Raw genomic sequence first — 13,012 nt, 5'->3', positions numbered from 1 at the left:
AAATAACCTCATAAAAGACCTCCTCAAAAAAATGATGCTTGTAGAATTCTGTGCTGCATTTTGCCATCCTTTGAAGTATGTACGTTTTATCAATAAAAGAAAGCATAAATACAGAAAGTATTGCATAGTATTGCCTTGCAGTTTTTATCAAAGGGCTGTCGTTTTCCCAGTTTTTTTAATCATGATCCATCAAAGAAGTTAAAATTCATGACTCGCCTGTAGATGTGTTGAAATGCAATATTCACCCCTGTAGTGCCATCCCTTTTAGATTACACAGCATTAAGAAGCACTGCTTGAGCCTTTTCATTATTCCAGCCAGATCCCTCTCAGATTGTAGTTGTAAATCTTTTCAGCTTAGTTGCACTTTCTGAAAAATACTGGGGCTTGTAAATTAAAAATGAGATTAAGAATCTGGAATAACTTTCACATTTTCAATTAGTTAGATTTTTCTGAACATATTTTCATCCCATCTATTTTGTTTAAATGTTGAAGTACGTTTTTGTATCTCAAGATTAACGTTTTTCTGGATCTTTTCTTAGCATATGTGTTTCTTGATTCATAGCTTTTAAGCTTAACTTTTTGTGTCATATTTAAGTGCTAGAAGGAGTGTTTGGTTTTTCACATCTGCTTAGAATCTTTGAGGTCTTTTGAGAATGCTGGACTTGAGGCAAGCTCAGCAGCAGGGGTTTTCTGACAGTCTTGCAGATTCCTTAGACAGCCAAAAACCTTGAAACATGGGAACACAGCTCTTGCTGCAGGCACATGAACCAAGTCTAAATTCATCAGAAAAGCTGAATCACTGGATGAGTAACTGCTCCTAACAATCAGATGACATAGTATCATGTGTGTTTACCAGGAGAAGCTTTAAAAGCTTTGAGGAAAGGAGTTTCTCAGTGCAGTGAGCTTTAAGTTTGTTTTCTAGCAGGATCTACTTCTGTGTTTGAGAACTAAAAATCCTCGATGCTGTTGCAGTGTGTCAAAGATTTGTTGTTTGGTTTTGGAAAATAACGTTAGTCTTAATGGTGTTCTCTGGGTTTAAAAGTCTGTTTATAAGATAACCTTGTCAGTTTTGATTCAACATGATGTTTCAAATACTGTACATTTCCACATTGTAGATTTTCAGGTTCTTAACAGTATTTCCTCTTTCCTCTTGCCACTTATATTAATTAAAACAGAATTTTGTTTCAACTCAAACATTAAATCCACTGAAAGCCTGAAGCTCTGTTCTGCCTTCTGTTTGTTGAGCTGGTAGTAGAGAAGATGACTAATATAATACATTACACATAAATACAGAATAACAGAGAAGCAAATAAGTAATTATTTTTACAGATACCTGCAATGAGAAATGTTCTTTCTCACATCCAGTGTTAAAGTTTACCTAGATAAGGGCATTTGTTATTTACATCAAATAGAACAAATGAAGATAAAAAGAATGTCAGTAACTTCATAGAATGTGACATAATTTTATTTTCTAAATAAATGTCTTCGTTGGTGAATTTTGTTATAAATAATAAAAAATATGTACCTGTCAGTGGGAAACATAAAATGCCCTTGTACTATTTAAATCTATCCACTGAAATGAAAAGAGATTTGTGACAGTTTTCCAGCGACTGACCTACCTTTAGAGCATGAACCGGACACTCACAAACTTCTGCTACTAGCACTGGAACGGAAAAAGAAGACATTGCTAAAGGGTGTGAGGATGTAGGGTTTGTGTCATGCTTTCCTTACAATGTAGAAAGAGAGCTAAAAAATGTAGAATTTGGGTTCTTTTTTTTCTTGACTGGTTATACGTGCTGTTTCTGTATAGACATCTAGGCATTTCAAGCTATTCTAGATTCTAATCCAGAACAGAATTTTTGCTTATTTAGCACTTAACTTGATTGATAATGTTCAATGAAAACTGAGATTGACTCTTTTGCATCTTCAGTTGGTGCTCAGTGAATGTGTTTGACATTGAAGCAAGCCTTCCTGATGGTCTCTCAGCAGTTTCTCAGAACAATAAAGGCAGGTCACAGCTTACATGCTAATATTTCAAACTAAAAAGAAGATTTTTCATTTTACTTGAATGTTTAAACAGAATACAAACATTACTTTGTTGTTTATTTTTGTGTGATGTTTAGTAATTCTAGAGTGTATCTAAAGGAGAAATTGTGATAATATTTTTCCCTTTTTTTTCTTTTTTAAGGCTCCTGCTAAGAGAGATTCAACACAAAGTACCATCAAAGATGACAAAGTCCATCTGTTGAAGTACAATATAGGAGATCTAGTGTGGTCAAAAGTATCGGGTTTTCCTTGGTGGCCATGTATGGTTTCTGCTGATCCTATTCTTCATTCCTACACTAAACTAAAAGGTATGTCCCTGATGCTACAGACATCTGGATTTCTTTCAGAATGTGAACATTATTTTGGGAAAGTTCTGTTCATTTTGTCTGTTCGTTTGTATCAGTAACTGAACCAGTTCATCACTGTCAAGAGGAATGTTAAAATCATGCAAGCACTATTTTTGAGCATATAGCAGTCTTAAGTTTTTCTACTATATTGGTGTTTTGGTTTTTGTGTTTTTTTAACTTAAATATTATCCAAAAGAGATCAAAGTTTTGATCTGTGAAACTCTTTGAAATCCTATTAAAAAGTTACCTGATGATACATGCTTTCCATTGTTTTTGTGGAGATGTTCTGAGCAGTGATATAGGCTGAATATTTTATTGAAAACTCATGGGGGTTAAATAATCCCAAATGATTATGCTTTACTAAAAGCAGCCTCTAATTCATCTTAATTTTCTTTGATTCCTGGAATCAATAGTTATCTGCATGCAACATAAGTTGATTCTAAACACAGGCACTACTGATTGAAATTCTTATGTAAGAATCTCTACCCATTTATTCATCATCTTATTTGTAGCTTCATACTCAGTTCTTACTCCTTAAAAAGTAGAGGCTTATCTGTGCTGGTTGTAGAATGATGAAGTAATAAAGCTTAGAAAGAATCCCTTGTAGTTGTATGGTAAGACCAGGGTACACAGTGCCTACTCCAGCACAGTGTTTGATGTCTTCAAAGATGGAGACTGTACAACCTTTTATATTAGTACCACGTTAATCCAGAGTCTGCCTCATTCTTCTGCATATCCTTCCTCCTAAGTTGTTGAAGACAGCAGTAAGATCTCTCCAAATGTCAGTGGGTTTGATGTGGTTTGTTTTGTTTTGTTTGGTTGTTGGGTTTTTTTTTAAGACTTAAGTGAAAGCTCTCTGAACGTCTTACTGTACATCACGTACTCTAGCTTCTTGTTGGCTCCTGTCTTCATTGTTCTGGGGAACCCAAAACTTGGTAGAGTATTTCAGAGGTCTCACGAGGGCTAAATAGAAGGCAATAAGCATATCTGACAGGCTTTATTCTTGCTAATGCAAGTTCCTGCCCCTCTTCACTACAAGGTTGCACTGTTGTTTCAAGTTCAATTTCATGTCTGCAAGGACCCTGCACCTTTTTTTGAAGTCTAGTTGGACAGCATCTGTCTGGTTACTACTGTATCAGGTTATCCCATCTCAGATGCAGGACTTTGTATATGACTTAGATGAATTTAATGAGGTTCCTATCAGCCTGTTTCTGCAGTGTTATAAGTTCTTCTGCACAGCAGTGTTGTTTTGACTAGAATCACCCCCAGTTTGCTAAAGGTGTGCTCTGCTCTTCTCCAGATTATTATTAAGATGTCAATCAGTGTCTGCCTTAGTATAGATGGACTCAGCTAGTAAAGGCCACAGGTTGGACTCTGTATCTCTCTTCACAGCACTATAAAGGCTTGGTGGCTAAGCCAGTTTTTTCTCTCTCTTTCATAATCATCTCTTATGTAGTGTTTTAAGAACACTATGGAAACCATTTTAGCTGTCAAGTTAAACAACACTGCCCTTCCTTTATCCCTCATAGGAAATAAACAGATGAGGCATGATTTGTCCTTGGTGAATCTTTGTTGGCTGCTCCCAGCCACCTTCTTTTCCTTCAAGCGCTTGGACATCTCTTCAAACAGGATTTGCTCTATTATCTTGTAGGCATTAAATTATTTGGCTGAGCTGGTAGCTCCCCAGATTGTTATTTTTCTTGAAGATAGGTGTGATGTTTGCAATGTTTGTCTTTTTCCAGTCGTCAGGGATATCCGTAGTTGGCCTTTCAAAAATTACAGAGATCAACTTTCAACTACATTGGCCAACACATTCAGCTCCTTCTAAAGCATCCCATCTGGTTCCATAATGTAATATATGTCCAATTTGCATAAGTGCTTCCTCAGTATTCTTGGGGTGGTGCTTCATTCTTACAGTCCTGGTCATTAGACTGAGGAATCTGAAGACTTGGGGTAGGTATTACCAAATTAAAAAGAAGGAAAAAAAAAGGAAGGAAAAAAGACATAGAGCATTTCAGCCTATTCAGTGTCCTCCGGTACTTAAAACTGTGAACATTCCTCAGGCTTTCATTTGCTACTGTTGCATTTACAGAAAGTGTTTTTGCATTGCATCCCTCACTAGTTTTAGCTCCATCTGAACACTGTAAAGTATTTCTGCTATGTTTATTTCAAATTTTACTGAAAGTTTGGAAAACCTGCTAATGGAAATCCAAAAAAGTTGGAAATTATGGGGAAAAGCAAATTAATAGGAATATCAAACCAAAGAAGGAGCACATAACCTTGCTTTTTTATTTATGCTCCTAAATACTTTGATATATTTTAGTAGGTCAAGAAAAGGTACCAGTCTCCTTTGCGAGGAACAGAGTAAGGCATTCACTTGTTACTACGAAGCCTTTAAGTATGTATTTCCAGGGTTGGTTTTTCTTTTGTATGTATGTGAAAGAGCAGGGAATAGAGGGTTCTTTTTAGTTGGGGAGGAAAAGGACTCCTCCTTCATCATTCAGTTGTTATCAGGGATTGCACTGAGAACTTGGAAAACAAACTACACATGTAAAATTTGTATTGGAGTTACAAATTTCTAATGTAGATAGAATGTAAACATGTAGGATTGGAAATGAGAGTGATCTTGATGCTTTGTGGGTGTGGTCTGAAAAATCCTGCTCAGTAGGAGTAAGTAGATTTTTACAGTGGTAGAAGACCAAGCTGGAAAATGAATGCAAAGCTGTGTTACTGCAGGCAAAATCTGAGTATCATAATAGCCCCATATAGTTGTGTCAGCCGTAGGACCAAAATTATACTGTCATAAATAATGCTGGTCATAAAATACATGAAATAGATACTTTGCTTTTTCAGTAGCTGCATCATGTTCATTTCACCCAGTTTGAGCCATCTTATTTCAAGAGATGTGGACTAAATGGAGAAGGAACTGAGGGAACATAAACAACAGTGTAGTGTGAGAACAAACTGAAGGAAACGGAATTGTTTAAGCTGATGAGGAAAACCCATTAACTGCCCTTAAATAACATGCAAAGGAGAAAAAGCATAAGTGCTTCTTGCTCTGGAAAGAGGCGAGCTTAGTAACAGAAAATATTTAGACTACATGTGAAGATCAACTTGGAAGTATAAAAGGCAGTGAAGCATTGGAATGAATTGCTAAGAGAGACTGCATGATCTTATCTGTAATAGGCTTTTAAATCAAAAGAGAGCTGCAGGTAGACTCCATGTTATTAGTAATCTAAGTGGCTTCTTGGGATCCCTTCAAGCATTCATGCGATTGCTAAGTGGCTATTATAGATTCTTGGGACAAATTTTTCCTGTAGCAGTCATTCAGAGTTTTGATCATGTAACCTCTGTGATTTTAGTTTTTTGACTCTTTGATCTATTATGACATAGAAGAGCTGGACTTTGAGAGAAACAAAGCTCGTTTCTGTTCCTGGCTGAATAATTCCGCTCATTGAAAGGAGCAAGATTGTTGCCTCATTATCAAGAATCTCTATATTAGCTTTTTAAAAGAAACTATAAAAACAGATGTAGCAAATGAAGTGTCATATTTCTGAGTCCAACTTGTGGAGTGTTAACAGAAAGAGGAGCCCATATATTTTCAGCGATTAAATTCAACCTCTTTGAAGAAATATACTGGGGAGGGAGGCTTTTCTGGTATTTACTCTGGAGTTGCTTTGGGGCTTTTCTTCCAGAAAGCTTGACTAGCTCCTGGGCAGCCTTCATAATTAATTAATGCACACTAATGATTTTCAAAACATCAGTATGTATTCCCAATCTTGTCTAATCTTCCACTAGTATTTACTGTAGAGACACCATCAAAAGTCTTCTGTTCCAAGCAGCAGAGTTCTTTTATGTGGGAGTTGTAGAAATCCCCAGTTAGGTCTTTGTATTTGTCATTTCTAGGATTAGGATCAACAGTATGTATAGTCTGAATTTCTTGCTGTTTATACTTGATTTCATCATTCCAGCTGCTTTGGCTTGAGAAGTTTGTAACTTTCAGCTTGCAGGATGCACGCTTGCATATAAGAAAGCCCATACTGATTCAGAGTAGAGCTCCTGTCTCTGCCTGGACAAGAACAGATGCTAAGGTACAGTAGAAGAAGAAGAATAGTGGTAAGCCCCACAAAGTACTCTCCTAACCCTTTAGTACCTGGTGGTTCCAGGATTCTTTGAGCCAAAAATGGTGACTGTATTTGTAGTAATCCTTAGTAATGTCCCTTATTTTATCCAGGAGCATTGTTATGGATTCTGTCCACAGGAGACATCTGCAGATTCAAAAACAGCTTCAGTTATTGTATCAGCAGATACTATTACTTACACTAATTAATTAGGCAGGTACAGATACTCTGTATTACATTGCAAAAGGTAGATAGTCTTGGTACTGGGCTGCTGGATAATCAAAGGACGATCTTAAGGAGTGGTTGTAAATGTAGGATGGACCATCTCACTATCAGCAGCTTAGGCATCCTGGTTAAATACAGAAAATATCCTTTATTTCATCAGAGATAATTTATTGGAGCTCAGTATCTCTAGTTAATAATTTTCTTGATGTAGCAAGAATTACTGAATTACTTTACTGAATTTACTGGAATGTGTATTAGGATATTGGATTGCATGTATGATGCAGACAGACCAAAACCTTTCCTATGCTGTTCCTCTAAAGCCTTGTACCTGATCTCAACTGAATCATCATTCTTGCAGATCTCATGTACATAGTATATATATGGTTGTAATGGTTAATAGAACATCCGCTCATGCCATTAATTAGGTTGATTTCCTATTATTACTGTTCCAGATGCCACATCTTGAGGCAAGATCAAATGCCTTGAAAAGTAACTGCTGTCTGAGTAATTACTAAAAGAGTGGTTTTAGGTTTACAAAAAAAAGACAGTAATAATACAGTGTATCAGGTAATCAAGTAGAAGCATTTGCTGACTAAAGCAGAAGGCATCCTTTGAAAAACAACAAAATTGAGACCTAGTTTAAAGACATCTGTTGCCAATGACTGTGACTCTTATTTATTCTTACTCTACAGAAGCCCTTCCCCGGTTTCTTCTTTCTCACAGACTACATCTTACACATACTAATATGGTGGCACCTTGAAAAACCATAGAATACAAAATGACCAAAGTGGGCAACTGATCCTTTCTAGCAGGATTGACAAGCACAGAAGTGTAGCTTAGTGCTATTGAAACTTTTCTTTGAAGGATACCCTAAAACTAAATACTTGGCAGACAACAAATCCGCATGTGAAAACATATGAAGGAGATGCTAGAAGATATTTTAAGTCTGATTCCCTTACCTCTACCATTTGCAATTCAGAAATTCATTTTTAAGTGGGAATTCCTCCATGAATTTTGAAAGTGTTCTGTTCCCCTTTCTTGTTAGAATACCTGATATCTTTAGAAAGGAAGGATTATAAGCCTGTTTCTTAGAGAAGGAGACAGTATTCCTCTTTATGATTTAGAAGAATATTTCTTGTCTAAATTTCAGAATTGTTCTCTCATCTTCCCACTCTCCCATCCACCACACAAATCCTTTACCATTCTTGCTCTGATTCCTTAAAAGCTTGGTTAGGATGAAGTTTTTATTGCAATTGTTCAAATCAGGTATGTGTGTGTTTCTATTCAAGAATACTAAAAAGATGAAGTTTAGGCAGATTGGAGATCAGGCTGAGTGCACAGACTATTCAAGCTTTGAAAACTTGGATTTTTAATTCATTTTCATATGTAGCATTTTCAGAAGAATGCAGGCTTACATATAAATCAATAAACATGGAACACACTGACAGATGATTGTAAGTTAATTTAGCAAAGCATATTCTTGTTTAGGCTAAACTGGTGGGCTTTTATGTCAAACTTCATTACTTAGAGACTTTAAGACCAGCAAGTGGGTGCTTCGAAGGTCAACTGTTTGTACTGTGCTTTGGTCATTGTAATAAATGTAGCAGCTTGCAAAAATTAGATAACTTCAGTTGGATCTTAAATACATTTGTTTTTATTTTTCAGGACAGAAAAAGAGTTTTCGTCAGTATCATGTTCAGTTTTTTGGAGATGCTCCAGAACGAGCCTGGATATTTGAGAAGAGCCTTGTGCCTTTCAAAGGAAAAGATCAGTTTGAACAATTATGCCAGGAAAGTGCAAAACAAGCCCTCACTAAAGCAGAGAAAATAAAGGTAAGAGGCTACCAAAAAAGGCAAGATTTTCAGACTTATTATTTTACTGTTATAGGTATGTATAGATGTAAATAGATATTCTGGTAAGCTTTGAAGCTGGCATGTAATCTTTTATGTATAGATGAGAAGCAGGGGTGGCACATTACTGTTACTTATTAAAAGTCATTTCTGTTCTGCTTTGTCAATGATTAATGCTTGGTATTATTTCTGTCAAGCATAATTCCATTTGAATAACTGAATTGTAAATATACATTACACTTAGTCTCTTGGAATTGTTTTTTCTTGATGGTGATATCTTGGAATGAAAAACAAGCACATTTCTCACAGTATTTTCTTATTTTGCAGATGTTAAAACCTGTTTCAGGGAAGCTGCGACCACAGTGGGAGATGGGTGTTAAGCAAGCAAGTGAAGCAGTAGGCATGACAGTGGAAGAACGGAAGGCCAAATACACCTTCATCTACATTAGGGACAGACCTCATCTTAATCCTCAAGTGGCAAAGGAAGTTGGCATTGCTGTGGAGCTTTTAGAGGAGGAGGTAGATGAGTCATCTTACTCAAATGAAGAAACCACTGAAAGTCTGAAATCAGTGAAGGAGTCTGGCATTCCTAACAAGAGGAGGAGAAGGACATCAAAATTGTCTGCCACTGATGATGCACAAGATAGCAGTCAGTTGGAGACTAAGAATACTACTCCTCAAAAGTCATCTGAACAGGCTGAATCCAAAAGAGGGATAGGCTCCCCTCTCAGTAGAAAGAAAACTCCAGCCTCTACTCCACGAAGCAGAAAGGGCGATGCAGTATCTCAGTTTTTGGTCTTTTGTCAGAAGCACAGAGATGAGGTTAGTCTCTTTTAGCTGTTACTATGGATGATTGCCTCTGCTCATTTCTGTACTTAAAGGAAGTTCTTCACTTTAGTTGGTAACTAACTGTTACTTTAGAATCTGTAGTATTCTGAGTTTGTCTGAGTATGCCTGCATCAAATCTTGGTCCAAACAGTAACAGAGAAAGGAAAGAATGTATATAAATAATATGAACAAAATAGTGATAATGCTGTTCCCTTCAAGCATATCACTCTAGTATCTTCCTACATAATTTAGAAGTCCTTTTTATTAGTCTTAATTTTCTTAATATACGTAAAGTGTAGATATGCTATACGTGTGCTCAGCAAATAGGAGCAAGGTGATGCTGCTTATGGTCGTCTACTTGTAGTTAGCTTGTGCATTCATTTTGATAACGTGGCTCAAATTTTACAGTGTGCTCCCGTGTCTTAACTCCTCAAAAACTCAATTTCCCTACCTAGAGTCCTTTGCTGAGCTTCAGAAAAAGCTTCAACAGTTACCAAAGTGTATGAAAATCACTGTCAGTGTGCAGTATCTTGGGACAGAAACTAGGCCTTCTTGAGAGGACTACACTCCAGGGCAAGGTAGATTAAATAACTATCATAATATCCACACTTCATAGGAAGACTGTTAGAGGTATAAAAGCGGTATCATTGTTCTGACTATTTTAAAATCATGAACGTCATTTTTCTTCCTTACAACCTTCTGCTGCATTTGCAGCACAATTCCATGCACTGATGGAACCATGAGTTGTGATGTTTTATATTAATTGTGCTTTTCTATAATACCCACAAAGGCAGAAAGTTACAGATGACTTGGTTAGGGACTTCAACTGTTAAACGTTTGATTTCAATTGAAGATATTTGTGTTAGAAAATATTAACAAATCAGAACATCATAAAGAAAAACCGAAATCCAGATTATACTGTATGGTGATAAATTAGTTGTAGTTCATTTTAAGGATCTTTTTAGATCATTACAACTCATGATACTGACAAGAATGAAAATGAATACAGTGTGCATATAGCTTCTAGTGGGTTTGGTTTACTTGAGGAAAACACTGGCAGATCAATTTGCTAGCTCTGGAAACAAGAGCATTTTGTAGCTAGACAATTAAACATAGATTTTGATATATTCATTTTGAAAAGCTGTATGTGTGAAACATCTGTCTCATGTTTGAGAGAGTTCTATTTCCACTTCTGTAAGTAACCTTGCATCTTATGTAATGACAGGAGAGTATTTCCTTGGCCTGTAAGGTATGCAACAAGAAGCTTTATGCAACACTGAGGCACATAAAATTACTGCTCTGGAATAAATGAAATTATTATGATTGGTTTTACCTACACATATCTTACCACAGAAGAGACACACTGTGTCTCTGATGTTATACTTTTATTTTCTGCACCAATTAACATGTGTCATTCCTTTCTGATTATACTATAGCTCTCAAATGAATAGATGGAAAACACAAAGGATATTGCACTATTTAACATTGAGGAATTGCTTTGTCTTCCGTGCCACTTTGAGACACTGAGAAACTTCCATAAACTTGAAAATTCACACTGATTATAATGGTTAATATTCTACAGAGTTTAAATTAGACTTTCAAAATATTACGTATATGGAGAGGGCATCTTGTCTTTTCTGCCTAGAATTTGTTTTAATAAAAATCAGTCGTGAAAACCCAAATCCATGTAATTATGCAGTTCATTCTAGTTGATACTGAAGCACTTCTGTGCATAGAACACAACGAGGTTACAAAAGTGATGGATAACAAATAGCAGCAGCTACCAGTCCCTCTATCAAATGAAGATCGTTAGGGTCTAATTTTTCCTTACTCTTGATATGAAGGTGACTGGCATTTTAGATACCTGCTACCTAATTTTGGTTAACACTTTAAGCTTGTTAACTTGCTTCTAAAAAGGCAGTTTTGTGTCTTCAGTGGACCGTGGAGACTATATCCAAATAATGTTCAGTGTTTTCCCTTCTGTTTGGCTTATCTGTTTCAACTTGCATAGCTTGCTGTCCATATAAGATTTTTTAGTTGGTTGTTTTTTTTTTCCCATTGTAGATGCTGTTATTTTTTATGGAGTGATAACATTAGCTTAAAAACCAGACTACTTTCTAAGCTACTTGTGTTAACACCATCTGAAAGAGTAGAGTATGGTTCCTTAAGTATTTGCAGATAGATACTTAGGAAAAAGGAAAACTGGATTTAGAAGAGGTTCTCCCAGACTTGGGAGGGAGACAGCAGTCAGTGGAAAGGGAGGACTAAAAACTACTCATCTGGGGCTTCTAATAATCTCAGGGTATCTTAAAAGTATATACATTCCTACTGTACCTTGTTTGGAGTCTTGTATTAGAATTCTTATATCAGCTTCATTATTATTAATTACTACTTTCTGTATTGATTTTCTGAGAATGGGACAGGAATAGTTGAAGTTTTCAGAAATTAGTAGTGGCTGCTTGAGGACTGAGGGTAATGAAGGATGCAGAGCTGTTGGAGTGGATCCAGAAGAAGGCCACGAAGATTATCAAAGGGCTGAAACACCTCTCCTGTGTAGAAAAGTTGAGGGAGTTGGGCTTGCTTAGCTTGAAGAAGAGAAGGCACTGGGGAGGCCTGATAGCAGTATTCCAGTACCTAAAAGGAGCTTACGAACATGAGGGGGACAAACATTTTACATGATCTCATAGTGATAGGACAAAGAGAAATGGATTTAAACTGAAAGAGGGGAAATTTAGGTTAGATGTTAGGAACAATTTTTTTACTCAGGGAGCGGTGGGTGCCCCATCCTGGAGGTGCTCAAGGCCAGGTTGGATGGGGCCCTGGGCAGCCTGATTTAGTGGTTGGCAACCAGCCCACAGCAGGGGCTTGGATCTTGATGGTCTTTAAGGTTCCCTTCAGCCTGAGCCATTCTACAATTCTATGAACTGCCTGAGAATGTTTTTAGTGATTTAGCAGGAATGCTTCCATAAGGGAAGGAGGCATTTAAACTTGGAACGCTTTCATAGTTTCAGTGATACACTTAAGTATTTTGTGCAAACCAAAGTAGTTTATACTGTTGGCTTTCTTGTGCGCTCTCCCTATGTGAAATACAACCATCATAATTGTTAGAAGGCATCTTGACTTGAGATAAAGGTATTTTCAGTGAGAGACAAAGCCATATTGTCTATGTTAATGACTTGATTTGGACCTTGAGTCTTTTTAGAAGTAAATTAAGAACTGATTTCATTGGTAAATGAAGGACTAATTTCATTTGTAGGGTGTACAATTTAAGTTTTCTGCAAGTATAAGAAATTGTTGAATATCAAGACAAGTAAGAGTGGAGGTAATTTGCTTTACTTGGATGGGCTAGTACATGCCTGATCTAAGCACCACGTTTCATGCACCTATAGTGATATTAATACGTAGATCCAGGACTTCTCATAATTTTGTCCGTATTTAGAAAAATGTCTTGAAGAAGCACATGACTTTCACATATACTGTATCAACTACATATGAGAGGAATGTTATAGCATGAAGATGTTGGTGTCCGACTTTGCGTATCCCCTAATTATTAAGAAGCGTGGGTTTTTTTCTGCCTGTCATTTCACTGCTTTCC

At 36.6% G+C, this 13,012-nt stretch overlaps 1 protein-coding gene across 5 annotated transcripts in view; it reads left to right on the top strand.

Moving 5' to 3' along the window:
- Positions 1–13,012, top strand: part of NSD2 (nuclear receptor binding SET domain protein 2) — a 105,874-nt gene that overhangs the window by 57,255 nt on the left and 35,607 nt on the right. For all 5 annotated transcript variants that reach the window (XM_048942828.1, XM_048942827.1, XM_048942829.1 and 2 more), the window contains exons 3-5: positions 2,189–2,354; positions 8,405–8,571; positions 8,917–9,411. In XM_048942828.1, coding sequence (XP_048798785.1) covers positions 2,189–2,354; positions 8,405–8,571; positions 8,917–9,411 — 828 coding nt within the window. The remainder of the gene's footprint in view (positions 1–2,188; positions 2,355–8,404; positions 8,572–8,916; positions 9,412–13,012) is intronic.

The sequence above is a fragment of the Lagopus muta genome, chromosome 4 (genome assembly GCF_023343835.1).
Source record: "Lagopus muta isolate bLagMut1 chromosome 4, bLagMut1 primary, whole genome shotgun sequence".
In the NCBI taxonomy this organism is placed as follows: domain Eukaryota; kingdom Metazoa; phylum Chordata; class Aves; order Galliformes; family Phasianidae; genus Lagopus; species Lagopus muta.
Note: the sequence above shows the minus strand (reverse complement) of the source record. Positions and strands in the feature narration are given on the sequence as shown.